General features: G+C 42.2%; 2 protein-coding genes across 2 annotated transcripts in view; one reads left to right on the top strand and one right to left on the bottom strand.

Annotated features, from left to right (window-relative positions):
- The first annotated feature begins 1,328 nt into the window (after positions 1–1,328).
- On the top strand, positions 1,329–10,794 carry LOC139717357 (IQ motif and ubiquitin-like domain-containing protein). The gene is made up of 11 exons (XM_071628862.1): positions 1,329–2,073; positions 2,300–2,434; positions 3,002–3,169; positions 3,639–3,970; positions 4,563–4,773; positions 5,897–6,072; positions 6,512–6,682; positions 7,169–7,345; positions 7,892–8,140; positions 9,110–9,295; positions 10,717–10,794. The coding sequence occupies exons 1-11, from the start codon at positions 1,329–1,331 to the stop codon at positions 10,792–10,794; spliced, it is 2,628 nt and encodes an 875-aa protein (XP_071484963.1).
- LOC139717356 (uncharacterized) overlaps positions 10,791–21,007 on the bottom strand; it is a 23,525-nt gene continuing 13,308 nt past the window's right edge. The window contains exon 3 of the mRNA XM_071628861.1: positions 10,791–10,883. Coding sequence (XP_071484962.1) covers positions 10,791–10,883 — 93 coding nt within the window. The remainder of the gene's footprint in view (positions 10,884–21,007) is intronic.

Genomic DNA, 21,007 nt, shown 5'->3' with positions numbered 1-21,007 from the left:
TTGCGCATGCACTGTGTAAGTTGTACTACGATATGAAGTGCGGAAGGAATAAAACCTCGGATAAAATCTTTCACTGGGCTCTTAAAACAGATCATATTGTAAATTGATTTCTGCGCCTCTGATTGTAAGTATCTTATCTAACAGTATGGCTGTGAATTTCAGTGTAAAACCCTGTATTTTGGTCTCTCGTCACCAAAATACTAAGCCATATCAGGTGGTACATCAATAGCCATAGGGCTGCAATGCGACCCCGACTCGGTACGGGTTGGGGTCGCTGGTACGGTTAATGATGATAGTAAGCAAATAATCAATGTTGGTGAAAGTGATAGGACAAACTACCGTAGACCCCCTTAACGCCATATATTTTGCGAGTCTAAATTTTTGCGAATCGGGACTTCCTGACAATTTCGCAAGTGGTTGAATTTGCGATCGTGGAGTCCTGTACTGAACTGTCAAATGTATACGCATACACAGTGTACGTCACAATCATATCAGCATTAGAGTCAATATTTTTGCGTGTTTTTAGTTTCGTGAATAGCTGCTGACTCGCAAAATTCGCGAAAATAAAAACCTCGCAAAATATTTGGCGTATAATACAGTATCACTCCCGAGGCGATCTGGATGTAGCTATCTTTCCGAAGCGCAGCTGAGCTGAGGAAAGATAGCGTACCCATTCAGATCGCTGAAGAAGTGATAGTTTGTCTCATTGCCTGAAACTAAAAGTTGATTATTTGCTTTATATTCCACATCTAGGGTCCTCGATATTCCCATTTTATTCCACATCTGAAACCGTTTTAGTTGTCTTTGAGTATCCTTAGGGCTTAGGCTATGAGCGGATGTAGTTTACTTTAGACGTATGGGCGTAGATGACAAAACAACGAATTTGCTCTGCGCCCCGTGGCACCGAAATAAAAGTGCGTTGCACTGTGGACTATCATTTGACTTAGTTAAGTGACAGTCCACAGTGCAACACACTTTTATTTTGCGCATACTCATCTCACGTTAGGACTGTTTGGACTGAAGAGATCAGCGGAACAAAAGGGACTATCAACATAGTGTGTAACGAACTTTTCTTCTCAGGTGATGTGATATGGGCAAAACTATACTTAATCAAGTAATCACGCTCTTGACCAATACTATAGCAAGATTCTTAGTATGTGAAATATAATACAAGATATCTTTTTGGTGATAACAGAGAGTTACATTATATTCATGGTGGCATAGGATTCTAATCAGATACATTTTGACATGGCTGGAGTTGTTTTGTTGTTTATTACATTTTTTTATGTCCATCTTTTGACTCATGTAGCTTTAAGCAATATTTCAAGATGGCTGACGAACAAGAAGCTCAGAAGCAAGAAGTGGATCATGCTCAGCAAACCGAGGGACAAGAGCAACCACCTACCCAGGAGGGAGAGCAGGCAGTGACAACTCAAGACAATCAGGAGGCAGGAGAAGCAGCAGCAGAAAGTAAGGAGACAGCTCCCGACAGTACAGCGGAACAGCCAGCCAGTGAAGTCCAAGAACAACCTCAGGAGGCAGATGCTGCCAAAGATGCACAGGAAGCGACTGCGGCGGGAAATGAGGAGGCAAAGGAGGGTGCGGGTGCAGAGCAGGCAGGGGAAGGAGATGCCAAGGATGCTGCTCAGGAGGAGAACAAGGATGCTGGCCAGGATGAAGAAGCTAATGGCAAGGTTGATGAGGAACCTGCCGGGGAAGGTGCTCCTGCAGAAAATCAAGATGCCGGAGGAGAGGAGCAGCAGCCGCCACAGGCTGAAGACCAGCCGGCAGCGGATGGTGCAGCCCCTGAGGCAGGTGCCACGGAGCCAGAGAGTGCTGCCACAGAGCAGCAGGCAGGAGAAGGGGAAGGCGACAAGCAACCCGAGGGAGAAGCAGCAGGAGCCGAGGAGGTGCAGGCTGAAGGGGAACAGCAGCAGGATGCAGATGGAGCAGCCCCAGACACAGGGGACGTTGCTATGGCAACTGAGGAGACGGGTGAGACACATGAGGTGGACCCACACGCAGCCTCACCACAGCCTGACCCAGATGTGACTGTCAATGCCACTGCAACAGGTGAGTAATCGAGAAGGTATTAATTTCTGTTTTCTCAACCAATGTAGAACTTTCTCAACATCCTTATCAGCATAAAAGAGCAACAGTGAAACCCTTTTTTTCTTCAATTTCTACATGTGTGGTTGAAAAGCTACAGCTCATCTTTATCATCTGAGTAATATACTCATCAATGAATTTTTACCCACCTTGCAAATTACCCTCTTCCATGATTCAATTTTTTTTTCAGTCAAATTTGTACTGATGCCGAGCGGTCAGGTAACGACCATGGCCTGTGCTCTGGGCCAGACCATGCAGGAGCTGAGGGAGCATCTCGCCAGTGAGCTGCGCATGCCAGCAGACAAACTGGTCTTCATGTTTGATGGTAAGGAACCCCGTCGGCAAAATATCTTGCAAGCTATAACTTCTGTACACTCTCTTTTCCCTAGGTTTGTGCCATGAAAGATTCTGTGTGCTTGTCATTCTGTGAGATGCTTGGATGCTGTGTGTAGCCTTAAAAGTTTTACCTTGTTGGCTGCCAGATGCTTGAATGCATACAATATTGGCATCTGGTATTTATGCAGATGACTTTAATCGTGGCTTGCTATATGTTTACTGAAGTGCCTCCAGAGAGATACAAAAAAGAAAGAAAGAAAAAAAACACTTCCATTTGAGAACAAGAAGTAAACAATCAAGCTTTAGTATGATAAGGCTGTTAACCCACTACAGTCCAATACTGTCAGCTTTTCCTTTGCTTCTCAGTGTAGACATGTGGATGTCACATAACGCTGGCACCAAAGGTTTGAATATTTTGATGTCATCGCCTTTTTTTTTCTTTAATTTTATTATTGTTAATTAACTATTGTCCAAGCCCTTTTATTTCCTTTTGCCCATTATTGTTTAATGTATTTGAAAAAAAATTTGTAATTATTTTGTTTTTGTTTTTGCCTAGGTTCCAATGTTGATTCAGAGGCGACTCTTGCTGCCATTGGAGTGGGTCCAAATGGGGCCGTACAGCTTGAGATTTCATCTTCAGATCCTGTCAATGTGCCTCTCAGAGCCCCAAAGCCCAAGCCAGAGTACAATATGCCCGATATTATCACCACTAGAATAGAAAGGGGTACGTAGACTGTTGAACACTGGGCACTTTTTTTGCATTTACAGATCTAGTCGATGTGAAAATACAAAATATAATGTTGCCTGCAGGATCACTTTCAAAAACTATCACTTTGATTTTTGTTTAAAATATAAAGGTATGCTGGCACTCACAGAAAAAAGTAGCATTAGTCAGAATCATGTATTTTTACAGTTTCTTGCAATCTTGAACCAAATACATGCCACAAAGGTAATATTCATTTAAAGTGTATTAGAGCTTATCTGACTTTTTGTTTATTTTGTTTTTTGTTTAAATCTGGTCAAGTCTCCTAACTCTTATTAGTTATAAGGTTTCATTAAAAAGTAAAAGAAGCTTGTTTCACATACATATCCGCTACTTTTGACATAACATATTGGTCTGTTAGCTTGCAATATTAGTCACCCCTCTGATGTTCTTTCCATTGCGACATAAATTCCTTTCCTTGTTATTACAGAGGATGGTACATTCGAGGACGTTGTAGTCGAGATTGAGCGGACCACGCGACGCAAGCCATTCCTTGGTGGTTTCAGGCACCGCATGAGTGGGGTGGAGTTCCACAACGCCTCGGCCCAGACCATGGGGAGAGTGCGCGCCGACGACGGCATCACAAGGTTCTGCCGAGACACGCAGACGGTGTCCGCCAAGAACAGGCTGCAGCAGACGACACTGGACACGTCCACTCAGATGACCACCATCGGATGCTACGTGTCGAACATGACCGACAAGCTGGTGGTGCCGGGCAGATACGAAACTGCTGATGAGTATCATGCCAAGAGACTCGAGAAGGTAAAATTTTGTTCTCAGAGATCTCAAAATTGTTACATAAGGTCATTTTTATTGTGGGGGGGGGGGGGGGTCCAGTCAGGATTTAATGCAGATCATGTAGTTACATTTTTAAAAATTCTGATTCCACTTTCATGGTTTGCAGTATGACTGGTGACTCAAGGTGTTTATCGGTCTTTTCTTTTATTGTAGATTGTCACTCTGTATAAAAATAATCAGTAGTCATCCTGTGCATGCTGGTTTTCCATCCGAATCTTGGGCTCAGGATTCATGGGATGTCGTATTGGATAGCTTGAACTAATTTCTCTGAATAATTTCTTTCAAACAGAGGACTGCCTTGCGTAGTCTATTCATATATTATATTTGTGCCAAACAAGTGTGGCACTTAAGAATTTTCTTCAATTACTTATTGCCCCAACCATATCTTGGTTTTCATGAAGCCATTCTGCATAGTGATCAAAGGAACTTGTGTGTACAAGGACATTGAAATTGTCAATGTTTTAATGTGATAGTAAGTGCAGAAGCATCACCTATTTTGATCACATTCATTTTTTTCTCTCTCCTCTCTGATCTTTTCTTGGGGTCGCCAACTCAGGTCATCATCTTGCAGTCCTACTTTCGGCGCTGGCAGGCCAAGAACATCGTGGTGCAGCTGAAGGAGGATCTGATCAGGCGTCGGGAGTGGGAGCGTAAGGAAGAGATACGCAAGATCAAGGAAAAGGAGGAGCGCATCCGGCGGGAGTTTGAGCGTCGCATGAACCCGCGCACCAAGGAGGACTTTGACCTCCTCTACCATGCACTGGAGAGTGAGTCCTTGGTAGTCGTAGCTGTTTGACAAATAGAAATTGTAGCCTTAACTTTAATAAACACAGATATATTCAACAAAATGTCATTTGAAGGGAAGAGAAGTCAGTGTTTGTCAATTTCATTTTGAATGTTTTACATTTCAACCAACAACAAGAGAAAAGCTGCACGTACCAAAACATGAAAGCATGTGGGAAAAAAGAAAATGAATTTATCGTCGCTTGGGTGACAAGACCTTGTATCTCAAATTTTGGTTAAAATGACTTTTGATTAATAGCCATATAATCAATTAAGTGATGTCCTGTTTAAATCCTAGCTGTCTTACCCCAAAAATGAAGCGACCACAGCATGTAAAGGGACAGACCGTCCCATTTTAGATAGTGCTTTGGCCGCCATGTTTTTTTGCTCTCCTGACCATTTGACATTTTGTAGATACGAGGTCTTGTTGCCCCAGCCAAGTTAAAAAGCCCTGTAAATATGGCAGTTGCAGGAAGTTACGTGTTGTGGTAATGTGGGGATTCACGGGTGGGTCTATTGAATTGATCTTTATTCACTGCACACCAGGGTCAGTTAAAAGACCACAAATCGCGGCCATCAGCTAATATGTGCATTACGCGAATGCTCATTGGTAACAGTCGATTCCAGTCAAGCTTCTGCAACTATGTGTGTACTTCCATAGAGATCAGTGAAGAAGCTGTACACAATAAAGGATTCTGGAATATATCCAAGCCAGGCCAGCATTTCTGCTCTATTGTATCCCCATGCTACCAGCGCCTTACTTCATTAAAAAACAGTTGATATGATAGCAACTCTTTGCTGGAATGGCAGTTGTCATGGTAACGACAAGAATCCCGCTTCTTGATTGGCTGTTGCTAAGGGAAGTTGCCATTCTAACAAGAGTTGCTTTTATGAAGTGGGGCCCAGGTCTTTCATGTGATCACAGTGATATTTTCTCCATGTGAATCAAATTCATCAGTTCGTCTGTTGAGAATGAGAAGGGCGTTAAGTTGTCTTGAACACTATGGGTTTTGTGACAACTTAACGCCCTTATCATTCTCAACAGACGAGTTAGTATTGTAATCAATTTTCCCTTGTGTACATACTCTCCCTTGCTTTCACAACTAGAATGGAGACAAGAGGAGTTGACTACCATTGATGAAGGCATGACGGGGGCCCAGCGCAAGGCTGCCCTCTGCCACCTACTGGACCAGGAGACCCAGCTTATTGCTGCCATCGGCCGACACAAGCTGCAGGCAGACAGCGAGAACAAACAGCGCTCCATCCAGAGCTTCCTCGACAAGGTGAGTGGGTGGTCAGCCCAATGTTCTTTGATATATTCCAGACATATCTAGACCTTCCGTGACCAACTGCACCGACTCGCTATCAATATCAAATTCTTGTTTCTGAATACAGTGTATTCTCGTTATAACGAAGATGGATGTAACACGTCTGATATACTAATGACACTGTTTTGTAAATTTGATTTTATGCTCTTACTGATCGTTTGACCTGCTTCAGTTTACATGGACTTCTAACTTTCACTCAAACTCTTCATCCGTAAACACACACATATACATATGTTCAACAGAGAGCAAGTTTCTGTGAAGATTTAGTTGTCATGATAGTGGTGCGTTTGATAATGAAATGGGCACATAGAGTGTATTTTTTTATCAAAATGAAAAAGAGGGTAGAGGTTTTTTATGCATCGTGCATTTCCGCGTATCAAACAATGCACCACAGGCTGCTGCTCCAAGGAGATGGAAGGCCTTTGATGGGAAGTACACAGAGATGGACACGGCCTACACCATCAGGGCCAGGGAGCTGAAGGACATCTATAACAGCCTCAACATGAAGTACTTGACGCAGGACGAACGCCTAGATGTTCTGCTCACGCTGAAGCATACAGTCAAGGTAGGGAGATATTACACTGTGCAGCCGTTAATGTTTTTATCTTATTAATGTTTGTAATTTATTATTTGTTTGTGCACCAGTGTGAAACGTGTGACAAATTCATAGTAAACCAATCTACGACCAGGGTCCCGTTTCATGAAACTTGTTATCAGTAACAACTGCCACATTTCTACGACAAATTTGCTCTCGGCCAATCAGATGCAAAGATTTCAGTAGCTTATAACAACTATCATAACTTGTGATTGATAACAAGTTTTATGAAACAGGGCCCAGATTTTTAATGAGAAACAAACCAAAACAAACTTGTTTGATACTGTAGACATTGTTCCTCTAACAAGCGAAATCTAGCAGTTGTATTTTTCAGTATGTGCCAACAACTTAAATGACAAGCGTGGAATAATTCCTCTAAATATTCACACTGAAATTATAGCTCGCACCTTGCATTCCTAAAATTTTTGACACTATGTGATGCTTCAATCATCCTAGGAACATGACTGCAAGCTAACGCAAGAAATCATCCAGCTGATTGATCGGGAGGCCGATCTACTGATGCGTGGGGTGCGGGAGTCCAACCTGGAGGGACTGAGGAAGAGAATATCCACCCTCTTCCTGCAGTATGTCAAGACTCCGACCTTCAACGCCGAGGCAGCACGACTCCTGAAGGTGCGTCTCACTGGCCAAAGTTACAATCTATCTTTGATCTCTCTCTCTCTGTCTGTGTCTGTTGTCTTTTCGCCTTACTGTTGTCCTAAGCACCATGCCATTGCATCTGACGGTATGCATGTTCAGCTTAATGTTCTTACGTTCTCATTAAAGTCCTGTCACTATATCTTTCATTTATCATAGCTACCGTCAGTTGTAGCGACTGAAGTGATTAGAACAGTTTGTGTTTGTTTTCTTACAGTGTAAATTTGAATGACTACAACCCATCAAGTTGCAATCATGTAGAGTTCCTTATCAAAATAAAAGTGGGCACCAAATGCTTTTCAGAATTTGAAGAAAAAAATCTGGCAATTTTTAAATTCTCTATATTGGGGAAAGAATACTACATTTACAATTTCCACAAATGCTGAGGTCTAAACGTGATTCCTACATTTCAATATCTAGTCTGCTTATCAATCCTGCTTCCCTTGGAATCGTAGGATTTACAATGTACTTGCTATGATACAAGAGTTTACACATTTCAAACTCTGTTCCTCATCTCACTAGGTTCCTCAAGACCCGTCCACGCTACGCAAGAACATCTACTTCTGCCCCAGCTGCAGCAGCTACCTCCCGTCCACCGAGTTCCAGCTGTCCTCCAACTCGTCCAACGTCGGGCGGTGCCGGCGCTGCACCAAGCTGGACAACGACGCCCGCACCCGCCAGGACTACAGCCACTTCCGCTACATGCTCAAGGGACTGCGCAAGTCGGAGGAGGCCATGGGGGATGGGTCAAGGATTGCCTTCTTGCTCCAGGTGAGTGACTGGACACCTCTTACCTACACAGCTTCCCTCCCTCTTCGGCCGCCTTCGAGCACTCAGAAGTGAACCAATCTAACATATACCATATGATACCATGCCAGATTTGGAGTAGTAGAGTGCTCTCTGGAGAAAGCGTACCCCATCAGATATTTTTAGAGGGGGTCACGCGTTTGTAGCAACAAGGTCTCACACCTGGCGCACTTAACGCTACTTGCAGGTGTCCTGAACACAGATATATGAGACTTTCAAATCCATTTCATGAAGTCTCTCATAAATGTGTCTTATGAGCAAAAGGTCTCTCATAAGACTTTCATGAAACGGACCCCAGGTAACAATGAAACTTCTCATAACACATGATATGATGAATATCTGGACTGAGTCAGTTTTTTTTTTAAAATTGAAACAATTAAAGGGACATTCCAGACAATTTTCATAACTTCACATCATGTAGTACATTAATCAACAACTCCATGTATAGATTTGTGGAATTTACTGTGATTCTTGTGCAGAGAAACAATACTTTGAAAAACCTTAAACAAATTATACTGAACAAGGATGATGACATACAAGATTCACATATTTCAGAAATGTAGCATTGAAATTCCATTACAATACCGCTTGCTTGCGAGTTCACCTGTGTATAATCTGTGCATGCCTTCTTCTTTTGTTCTGCTTCCTTGAGCCCCAACCCATGCATTCTTATGGTGACTCTGCCATGTCATCATCCTTGTTCATTGCAATTTGTTCTAAATGTAGAAAATATTCTTATTCTTCATCCCCATTATCACAAATTCTGAAACTCTGTCCTCAGTATAACTGATTTATAGTTGTTCAAATGTAAAAATCTGAAAATCATCCGGAGGTCTCCTTTAAGCCACCCAAACAAACATGAAACATGCCTTGCATGTACTGTTCCCCTTTTGATGATTTGTTGTTGTTGTTGTTGTCACTGTCCTTTGGCAGGAGGCTGACCTGAGGTATCTGGTGGTGGACATCTGGAGCTCCCAGAGCGCCCTGAGTTGCTGGGAGGACCTCTACGACCTGGTGCTGGTGCGGTGGGACAAGGACGAGGAGTGGTCACCCTGGAACTGCATCCTCCTCACCAAGGATGAGGCCAAGGCGCACGCTCAGATCGACGACCTCGAAAAGGTGACCCTTTGCTTCATTCATTCACAGAGGGGGCAGAATTTCATCCCCTACATAGATATATATGCATTTGATGCATCCCATAAGAGCCAACATTACCAGCATGTGTTGAAAACTTCTGTGTTCTGCTCAATGAGCTGAAATTCTGTGGAACTTTTTGAATGTCTTGTGTACACAATGGTGACACCACATTTGCGTGTGATGGAAAGTTGGGTGAAAAAGGTCTCTGAAATAACGTAAGGCCAACACGGATATTGCTACATCGACAGCAGATCGAGTTACTGCATTCCATGTGCATTGGTATTCCTAGCTGCCAAATACTTTTCCCGTCATCAGATGTAAAGTAATGTGACTCGTCAAGAATTATTCATTTATAGTTCCTCTGCAATTCAGTGAATAAAACAGTGTGAAATGTACTATATTAGATGCAAAGAAGTACTATGTACTATACCAGATGCAAAGAAGTCACTCCATCCACACTATGTACCTACACCTTGCACCTATACCTTGTAACCTACAGGCCTACATAATTGTAGATGACCAAATTGAAAAAAAAAGAAGTCTGAACAATTGTTTCAATTTGATACTTAAAGCCATTATCACCTCCGCGAAGGGAGGAGGTTATGTTTTCGGTACTGTTGGTTTGTGTGTTTGTTTGTTTGTTTGTTTTGTGCAAAATAACTCAAAAAGTTTTGCACGGATTTGGATGAAACTTGCAGGAAAGGTTGAGAATGACACAAGTAACAAACGATTAAATTTTGGCAGTGATCCGAGAATTTGGGGGGAATTTATGAAGGATTTTTGATATTTTGACAGGTAGGGTCAATGAACTTGGGAGTTCAAGCTGCACATTTTTGATGTTTTCATACGCGCACTAAAGTGCGTGCTCTAGTTTCTGCTAGGGCGAGGCGCGCCGCGCAGCTGAGGGTTTATGACGTAACAAAGGCTTCTATTATATTGGGAAATCAGCGATTTTTCAGCATGTATACCCATGGATGTGGAAATCACTGATCTCTATGGAAGAGCCAAAAGAGCTTTTGCCAGTGGTGGAGAGGAGAAAAATCTCATTGGGAAGAGCAAGATCACCGGTGGAAAGTAGCTGCTTGGCGGAGGTCTGCGCTCTCATACCCCGTTTATACTAAGGAAAAAGGGGTTCTGAAGCCTGCTATAGCAGCCTCGAGCCGTCTTTCAGCTCAGTATAAACAGACAGAATTCAGAAAAGGAGATCCCATCAGGTCGGGTTCTGAAACCACCTACAGGGGGAGGTTTCAGAGGCGGCTATAGCCGCCTCTAGGAGGTTCAACTGCAGTATAAACGCATAGGGGGTTCGAGAAGCTGCTTTTTGGCCGACCTGGAGGTAATTGCCGAAGGTCATCGCCTGCTTACATAAACAACCCAGACATCTCGACCAATCCCCGCTGCAGAAAGCCTTTCAACTAGCACACTTTCACTCAAAATCCAGCGCCATAAATCACAGTGGAGGAGAAGGTGTGGCCTGCTAGGGCCTGCTAGGGTCTGCTTTTGGCGAGCAGTATAAACAGACGAGAGGCTGCTTTTTCAGAGTGGGCTTTCGAACCTCCTCGAGGAGGCTCTGAAACCCGCTAGCAGTATAAACGGGGTACAAGAGTGCTTTTCTAGTTTACCATTTGCAGATGAATAAAAACCCAGATTTAGTGTTTCAAAATAGTTCTAAAATGTGAGTTAGGCATAGAAACAACCACATGTTGTGACAAGAGACCAGGGGTGGGAGGGGGGGTCTCGTGCTCACCCGAGTATCGCAAGTTCACCTTCCATGCATTCTTGCAGACTCTTACCATTAGAATATCAAGGAGGTTCGAGAAATGGAGTCACAACAGTCTTAATCGCTTTGATCCCATGCTTGAAGCTGCCACTCAAAAATATTTGAAGTATGTGTCAAACTGGATCTGCCGCTCAGACGCGAAGACAATTGACTTGTGTCTCATTGCATAATCACCAGCCACTTTCCCAGGAAGATATGTCTTTGTGATGGTAATTTCTTTTCGCTATCCCTACTTACAAACGATGGGCTGTAGACAATGGTAAAGGCACGGGAGTGTGCAAATAGAAATTGCTCAAATATTGCTGAAACAGATATCAAAATTGCTCGACTGTACGTGTCTGTACGCTAATCTGATATATCAATTTATAAAGAACTATACTTGAAGATGATACCATATTAGTTTCATTTGGCGGAATTAAAGAGAAAAGTGATAAAACCGGCTTTCCATGAGGGTAAAATTTCAAATACTTTCACAAAATACAGCTCAGATTTATACTTTTGAACATATTTTCGAACAGAAATGACTTTTGCTTTATATGCTTTATCATTAGGTGAAATTTCATTGCATTTGATATATAAACGAGCAGCATACAATGTTTACCCGATATTATGTTAGCATTAAAAATGAATCTTCAGATTGCTCAGAAAGATGGCGGCTTCAAACATCGAACATCAAAGACACAAATGCACCTGTAGAATTCTTTTGTCCATCCATAGAAAACTGACAGCTGATTGAACAAGAGACCTGGGAGTCTCGCGCTCACCTGAGTATTGCAAGTTCACCTTCCATCCATTCTAGCAGACTCTTACCTGAGAACATTGAAAACTTGTCATGGGGGTGGCTTTGAGAGCTACCCCCATGGGGAATGGGGGATGAGTTGGGCCCCCCTAGGGAACGCCCAGACGGGGCATGGTGCCCATTTCATGGAATTGAGATTCTATCCCCCTAGGAATGCTACCTGCCAAGTCTGGTGAAAATTCATCATGGGGTTCTCAAGAAAAAGATGAAAATTTACAATTTGGCCCCGATCTAGGCCTCCCTGGGGCCCTCTAAGTGGAGCATGGTGCCCATAAGATGGGAATGAGATTCTATCCCCCTAGGGATGCTACCTGCCAAGTTTGGTGAATATTCATTTTGGCATTTTCAAGAAAAAGATGAAAATGTACAATTTGGGCCCCATTAGGATCCCTCCCCACCCTCCTCCCCTGGGTCCCAAGGGGGGCACCCTGATTCTGCCATGAACAAACTTGAAACTACAATCATCAATGTACCAACTCAAAGTATTAACTTAGCTCTATCACTCCTGGTTCTAGAGAAGAAGATTTTTAAAGATTCCTTAATTTGGGGGGGTTTGGGCCCCTCTGGGGGGCCCCCAGGTGGCGCATGGTGCCCATTTGAAGAAATTGAGATCCTATCCCCCTAGGGTAGCTACCTGCCAAGTTTGATAAAAATCGGTGGTGGGGTTCTCAAGAAGAAGATGAAAATGTAAAAAGTTTACGCACGACGGACGCTGCACGATGCACGAAGGACGCCGCACGAAGAGCGATCGCAATAGCTCACTTGAGCCTTTGGCTCAGGTGAGCTAATAATTAGAGTCAGTTGTAACTCCATCTCTCGAACCTCCTTGCTCTTACCTGAGAACATTGGAAACTTGTGGTGGGGGTAGCTTTGACAGCTGGCATGCTACCTGTTAAGTTTGGTGAATATTCATCAAGGGTTTTCAATGATTATGAACATGCACAATTTACATCACCATTTGGACCCATCCCACTCCACTCGATTGGGTCCCAAGGGGGGTAGGGGGAGGGGGCACCCCTGATTCTGCCATGAACAAGCTTGAAACAACAGTCATCAATATACTGACTCATTGTATTAACTAAGCTCTCAATTACTTCTGGTTCTAGAGAAAATCTTTAAAGATTCCTCACTGGGGGAGGGGGGGGGACCCCTGGGGCCCCCAGGTGGGGCATGGTGCCCATTTGATGGAATTGATATCCTATCCCCCTAGGGATGCTACATGCCAAGTTTGGTGAAAATCCATCACTGGATTTTCAAGAAAAAGATGAAAATTTACAATTTAGGTCCCAATTTAGGCCCCTGGGGCCCCCAGACGGGACATGGAGCCCATTTGATGGGAATGAGATTTTTTCCCTCTAGGGATGCTACCTGCCAAGTTTGGTGAATATTCATTTTGGCATTTTCAAGAAAAAGATGAAAATGTACAATTTGGGCCCCATTAGGATCCCTCCCCACCCTCCTCCCCTGGGTCCCAAGGGGGGCACCCTGATTCTGCCATGAACAAACTTGAAACTACAATCATCAATGTACCAACTCAAAGTATTTACTTAGCTCTATCACTTCTGGTTCTAGAGAAGAAGATTTTTAAAGATTCCTTAATTTGGGGGGGGGGGGTTTGGGCCCCTCTGGGGGCCCCCAGGTGGCGCATGGTGCCCATTTGAAGAAATTGAGATCCTATCCCCCTAGGGTAGCTACCTGCCAAGTTTGATAAAAATCGGTCGTGGGGTTCTCAAGAAGAAGATGAAAATGTAAAAAGTTTACGCACGACGGACGCTGCACGATGCACGAAGGACGCCGCACGAAGAGCGATCGCAATAGCTCACTTGAGCCTTTGGCTCAGGTGAGCTAATAATTAGAGTCAGTTGTAACTCCATCTCTCGAACCTCCTTGCTCTTACCTGAGAACATTGGAAACTTGTGGTGGGGGTAGCTTTGACAGCTGGCATGCTACCTGTTAAGTTTGGTGAATATTCATCAAGGGTTTTCAATGATTATGAACATGCACAATTTACATCACCATTTGGACCCATCCCACTCCACTCGATTGGGTCCCAAGGGGGGTAGGGGGAGGGGGCACCCCTGATTCTGCCATGAACAAGCTTGAAACAACAGTCATCAATATACTGACTCATTGTATTAACTAATAGCTCAATTACTTCTGGTTCTAGAGAAAATCTTTAAAGATTCCTCACTGGGGGAGGGGGGGGGGGACCCCTGGGGCCCCCAGGTGGGGCATGGTGCCCATTTGATGGAATTGAGATCCTATCCCCCTAGGGATGCTACATGCCAAGTTTGGTGAAAATCCATCACTGGATTTTCAAGAAAAAGATGAAAATTTACAATTTAGGTCCCAATTTAGGCCCCTGGGGCCCCCAGACGGGACATGGAGCCCATTTGATGGGAATGAGATTTTTTCCCTCTAGGGATGCTACCTGCCAAGTTTGGTGAAAATTCATTTTGGCATTTTCAAGAAAAAGATGAAAATGTACAATTTGGGCCCCATTAGGGCCCTTCCCCAGCCCCCTCCCCTGGGTCCCAAGGGGGGCACCCCTGATTCCACCATGAACAAACTTGAAACTACAGTCATCAATGTACTAACTCATAGCATTAACTTAGCTCTATCACTTCTGGTTCTAGAAAAGAAGATTTTTTTAAGATTCCTTAATTTTGGGGAGTTTGGGCCCCTCTGGGCCCCCCAGGTGGGGTATGGTGCCCTCTTGTCCAAATTCAGATCCTACCCCCCTAGGAATGCTACCTGCCAAGTTTGGTGAAAATCGGTCAAGGGGTTCTCAAGAAGAAGATGAAAATGTGAAAAGTTTACGTACGACGCATGACGCACAACGGACGCCGGAGGAAGAGCGATCGCAATAGCTCACTTGAGCCTTCGGCTCAGGTGAGCTAAAAATTTTAATCAGGATGATCTATGTCACGTATTGTTAAATATACAAAATGTAAAACAACTTTATAATAAAATTGTTTCTAGTCTAAACCGTCTCAGTTAAGGTTTAATAAGAAAAACTTTGATATCTCCCTATATTTTAGGTTTTATTGCAAAATTTTTATATGATATTGGATAGGATGTTTTGTGATACAACTGACCTACACATATGCATCAAATGTGAAACTCGAAAATTTTTAAAATCACTGCTCCCAAAGGTAAACTGTATCTTTAAAACTTTGTGAGGTACTGCTTTTCTGTCTTACTCTGATCATGCCATGCACCTTACCTTCACTTCATTCACCCTGGTGTGAAGTGAGTTTTGTCAATATCTTTTTTTTCGCAAAGTTTTGTCAATATTGAACATTCTGGTCATCTGACTGATGACTTTTACTGATTTCGAGAATATTTGAATTCCATTTTATTTTATTTTCACACCTACAAACCTTCGGCAAGCATTGTTTTGTTTTGTTTTTTAAGCAAATTTCTGTGAAGTTGTGAATAGCGAAGTCAGCTGAAATTTAAGCATAATACTCAATGGTATGTAGGCCTACCTTCCCATAGTGTGTCTGCTCACAATAGCAAGACAGGTTTTTTTCAATGCCATTCCATTCTATTTCTAAACCATCTCTTGCCATGCTCACAATCCTACATTGCAGAACATTTTTCACATAGCAATGACTATCACACCATTGAAGGTGCAGTTTTATGAGACTCATCTTGCTATTTTAATGAGTTCGTCCTTTTGAGAGTCAAGGTAAACATTGGGCATTGTGATTCTTGGTATTTCAGTTGATATTACTGTTAAATGACATCGCTACTAAAAAGAAAATAAAATTATTTTTTAGGAGCAGAGCTTAGATGGAGCAGGAGAAATTAAAGGGAAAAAATATAATGAAATAATCAAACATCAATGACACATAAAGTACTGCATTTTGATCGAATACATAGCTCCAGACCTTGTGATCTGTAGACCCATCTACTAAAGTTAATGTGCAATGGATAGTCAGGAGACCTTCATGTATTCTACAGATGGCTTCAGGGCTGTGCTGTGACCTTAAAGAAATTGTGAACACCAATCAACTAGTCATAAAGCCCTAACCCTGGGAACATGCCACATTCTTGTATTTCTACATCTACAGTGTACATACTCGAGGGAAATATTTGCATCATACAACAAGCTAGTAGAGTGTGTAGTTCTGAGCTCAAGTGCAGCCCAGCAATGTATGTTTGCCTCGTGTGCATGTGTTTACATTGCATGTGGACATCACATCACGCACAAGTGTACAATGCGTGTGTCCATGTGTCACTGCTTTCAAATGTGAATGGCACAGCGAATTACAAAGAGAAGATCACCATAAGCCCTTTTTACACTGTGTTTCTTAACCCTGTACTTTCTCTGACCAAGAACTATCGTTAGTCCCGTACCAATTTTTTCAGCTTTTTACACTCGCAAATAAATCCCGTACTTCGCTCTTGTCCTGGGCTAAGGAGAAAACTGACCTTTTTACACTCGTATTTCTTAGCCCCGTACTTTCTAAACCACATGAATATTCATGATTACGCTGTGCACTGTAGCTCCTACAAGTACACGCACGCACCGACAGCACTTGATTACCTCGTTTCTGATTGGTCAGTGGGAGTAGGACTTCGTCTCCATCGCTTAGCCCCGGATTATTTTTTCGTTCTGTTTACACTCGTTTGCTTGGCACCGCAATTGCAGGGCCAGATAGTACGGGATTATTGGTGGGGCTAGCCCACTTTCGCAAAAACAAGTGTAAACGGAAAGTGGGCTAAGGAAAGACCGGTACCAACGGTGGGGCTAAGGCCCCCCCACCTTAGCCCCACCGTTGGTACGGGACTAAGCAAAAATTTGCAAGTGTAAAAAGCCCTATAAAGGGCTACACCGGACACAGTAAAGAGCCAGACACTCCAAACCAACATGTCCACTCACTTAGGGCATGCTTAGGGTAACCAAAATTGATTGCAGGGCAAGTAAAATATGAGGAAACTTGCAAAGCTAAGGTACATTTGCACCTATCTCTTTTGTTTGTTTCTTTTTTCTTTTTTACACACTGCATTCATCTGAAGGAGAATGAAACCAAGGCCCTGTTGCATAAAAGTTGAGATCAAACATAGCAGAAAATCAAATATAAGTCTCTGAATACTTAATTCTGATTGGCTGATACCTGACTGACTGTTTGATTTTCAGATATTGTTCAATTGCATTTTTTTATGCAACAGGGCCAAGATTCCCCCCCCCCCCCCCCCCCCCTTGCAAGTCTGTTATGACGTTCAAAGGCTGGTTAGGCTTGTAATAGATAGATTTGTGGGTCAGTATGGTGCATGCATCTCAGCATATAGGCCTACTGTATATATGCCATATATTTCGAGAGTCTAGATTTTCGCGAATCTGGAATTCCCGACGATTTCGTGAGTGGTTAAATTTCGCGATCGTGGAGTCCTGTACTGAACGGAGAAGGGTACATGCGTACATCACATTCACATCGGGATCAGAGTCAATATTTTCGGGTGTCTTTTGTTTTGCGAATAGCACTCGACTTGCATAATTCGCGAAAATAAAAACCTCGCGAAATATTTGGCATAAACAGTAATATCCTGTACATTGGTTTGTGTACAAGCAATTCATACTCTGCTCAATTCCCAGGTATGTGAGTTTGGAAGTCATCTGTTGTTGTTTACAATTATGGCAAACATTGCAGCTAGTCCTTCATTGATATTAAAACTAGTATTAAAAGCCAGTAACAATGCCGAGAGATGGTCACATGAATCCGGTCAAACCTGTAAATATAATATAATGTCCCTGACGGCTTCACAAAATCGTACCAAAGATACTAAAATAAATGAAGAAAAAAGTTAATTAAAAATCAGAAATGCAGTTTGGCAAAAAACTGAATAGCTGCAGATATTGAGTATGAATTCATCTACAAACTGCATTTTGGTTGGAAGATGAAAGCTTTTCTCATGGAATTTGAAGCCCGGACTACAAGTTGTATATTTGATTGGGTGCATGTACAGAAAATAGGTGATTTTTTGAGTGAAAAGAACTTGTAGTCTGGCTTTGCGAACCCTTGGACAGAGTTTGAGCTGAAGAACCCCCCTTGGAAATTTGATGGATGAAAGGGTATTATACATACTATCTCACTTTTTCAGGTTAGGGAAGATGAAACACCTCATTTCTACCAGCTACTGTAAAACACAATATTTTCGCGGCATGAAATTTTCGCAAATTGGAGCCGATGGCTTTTTTCGCGGCATGAAATTTTTCGCGAGTTGCCTCTAACATTCAATGCTTATAGTGTAGACAAGAACTTTCATGTGCATTTTAATTTTGCGAATCTTGGCTCTCGCAAAATTCGCGAAATTAAAATGCGTGCAAACATTCGTTTTACAGCATTTTACAGAATTTTTTTAATTTTGAATTTCAACTCACATCTCTATGGGGAAATATTTACCTGTGAGCGCCCTATAGGTTGCATATGATACACAGTCCCATGTACAAAGTATCATGTGTATACACCTTTGTACCTGCAATTTTATACTGGTTTGACCAGTTGAGGACTGGCTGATTTTGCTACAACATGCATTTCCCATAGACACCTGCCTGAGTATACTCAGAACTCATCTTCAACGGGTTAATCAAAATGGTCAGATTTTGAGTATTGCTACGTACAGGCCGCATCCAAACTATTGTAAAACCAGACATTTTTGCTTGCATAAAATTTTCGCACATTTCTCGAGAAGCTAAGATCCACAAAATTAAAATGCACAAGAAAGTTCTTGTCTACACTTTTAGGCATTGAATGCCTGTAAATTTCATGCAGCGAGAAAGGCCATCAGCTCTAATCCGCAAAAACTGAATGCCGTGAATATTTCTTGTTTTACAGTACAGATTACCAGTATGTGATCTCAATTCCTGAAGAGAACCTGCAGCCCATGTGCTGGCAAATATACATGTATTAATGTTGTCTTTTGGCACCCTGCCTCACTGAAATCAGTTGAAAACAAAAACAAAAACAAACTTGTACAGCATTCTCCATTTAAATGCCTCTGAAACTGACTGACATTCAATTTAGGAATATTACGAGCACTAAACAGCCAGACTGCTGTTATAAATCCTTCAACCCTTGTGCACAAGTGCTGGGTAAAATGACATTGTTGTGATGCACAACATACATGACATATTCATCATGCCAATGGCTAGTGTGAAACATCAACAAGTCGGTAACGAATGTCAAGTATCCCACACATTCGTGTATAATTGATGACCACTGAATGGAGGACAATTCATAACTTGCCATAAGTGTCATTGGCCCTGTTCATCATCTGTCACAAATCTTCCTAAAAACTGGCACTTTAAATGTGTGTTTCCGTATCTGCTCATTCTTTTATTTTTTTGCTTATAAATACATGTAAATTCTTTCTTTTTGCTTTTCTTCTAAATATTAAAGGAGTTACAGGGACGCAGTCCTCACGAAATTAAAAAAAAATATGTTGTTGTTGGTACCTCCAATGAACTACTTTCATCAAAAACAAACTTTTAAATCACCAAATAAGCTCGTACATTTCGGTTAAAAAAGTGTGACTCTGCAAATGAGCAAGTCTTGGCGGAGAGTCATACGTCATTGATGCACAACTCTTTCCAGCGGTGTTCTGCTCGTCATCCCTAGTTATTTATAAATACATGTTTACTATTTATTTTTATATTAATTGTATATATAACTAAGCTTGAAATATTTTGTTTGAAATAATAAAACCACATATTGTCACATTTTATGAAAAAATCAGATATGATCATTTTGAACACTTAAATTGGTTTTCTGAGGCACGGCTGTCAACTTGAGAGTAGGGCATCAATGACGTTGTACCTTTTGGCACACTCTTACACGATCGCTTGCAGGAATTATTTTTTAAAAATCGCGTACGGAGACAATTTTTGATGTCCACGCGTATAAATTGGTAAAAGGTTATATTTTTTACTCTTCTTAATTATCAGTACAGTGAAAATCTCAGGACTGCTTCCCTTTAAAGTAAGGATGCATACAGTATCTGCAGGTGTTGCCTTTCACTGAGAAATATGGTAGACATATTCTTCTGTATGCTAACTTTCAAATTTGTGGTCAGACTCTCAGACATTGTGTTGGTGTTCAAGTATAAACTTCAACTACATAGTACTTAGTGCGACTGTTGCTTAGTCTAGATGATTTATCATCTTTAGAATATTTCCATGCATTCGTGCAGGACTTACATGTACATATTACGCTGAATCCGTGTTTCCCAAGCATTACAAATAATTTGTATGGTACAATGTGAATATGTCCATTGTAAAGTTACAACCAAGTAGCTTATACATCCCAAACATGCAAGGGGGGGTGGCAAAGACAAATGTTGAGCACAAATAATTCTTTTTTTCTTTCTTTCTTTTTACTTCTAAAACTATGATTAATATCGTGGAAGATTGTTTGCAGTCCATAGAAAGCTACTCAGAAGAAAACTCCCATGCTTGAAATTTGTTTGGTGTGCTTGTGGTGAAACCACTTGAATGTAGGCACTAACCCCCCCCCCCCTTCAGACTGTCCCCCCCATGTCCCTGGACATCCCCCGGGAGATCCCAGGTACCCGGGACATCCCCCGGAAAATCGACAGTCTGGACGCTCTGCTCTTCTGCCCCCCGTCTCCCGGTTCTATCCCGCGGGTTTTTCGAAGGAAGAGCGACCTTGGCTCGTAATCCGAGATCGCGCACCTGTTTTAATCATAAGTGCGCATGCGCAAAATGTGGTGTCGAGAGAACTGCTTCCGCTCAGGTTGACCATGGTAAACATAAACAATTTCGTGACTACAGCTTCATCCAGGCCAGTGCAGCGGTGCTTCGGTACATGTCATACACCGCGATTTCAGGTTAAAATGTTGACTTTTGCTAATAATAATGTTACAATCATCCGCTGGAAACGTTGTCTCCGACGCTTCAAATTGTATAATTGTCTCAGTTTAAAACTACTGACAATCTTCATTAGCTTGAAGCTAATCAATCCGACGAATAATACAATCCCACTCTCATTCATCCTCGATGTAGCAAGCCCGTTATCAAGTTCGACAATTCAACAGTGATCACCATGCAATTGTTCTGTGCTAATATTATTACCGTACCGTATATACT

Source organism: Diadema antillarum, unplaced genomic scaffold, assembly GCF_040938485.1.
Source record: "Diadema antillarum isolate AM-2024a unplaced genomic scaffold, OU_Dant_1.0 scf00000074, whole genome shotgun sequence".
Taxonomy (NCBI): domain Eukaryota; kingdom Metazoa; phylum Echinodermata; class Echinoidea; order Diadematoida; family Diadematidae; genus Diadema; species Diadema antillarum.
Note: the sequence above shows the minus strand (reverse complement) of the source record. Positions and strands in the feature narration are given on the sequence as shown.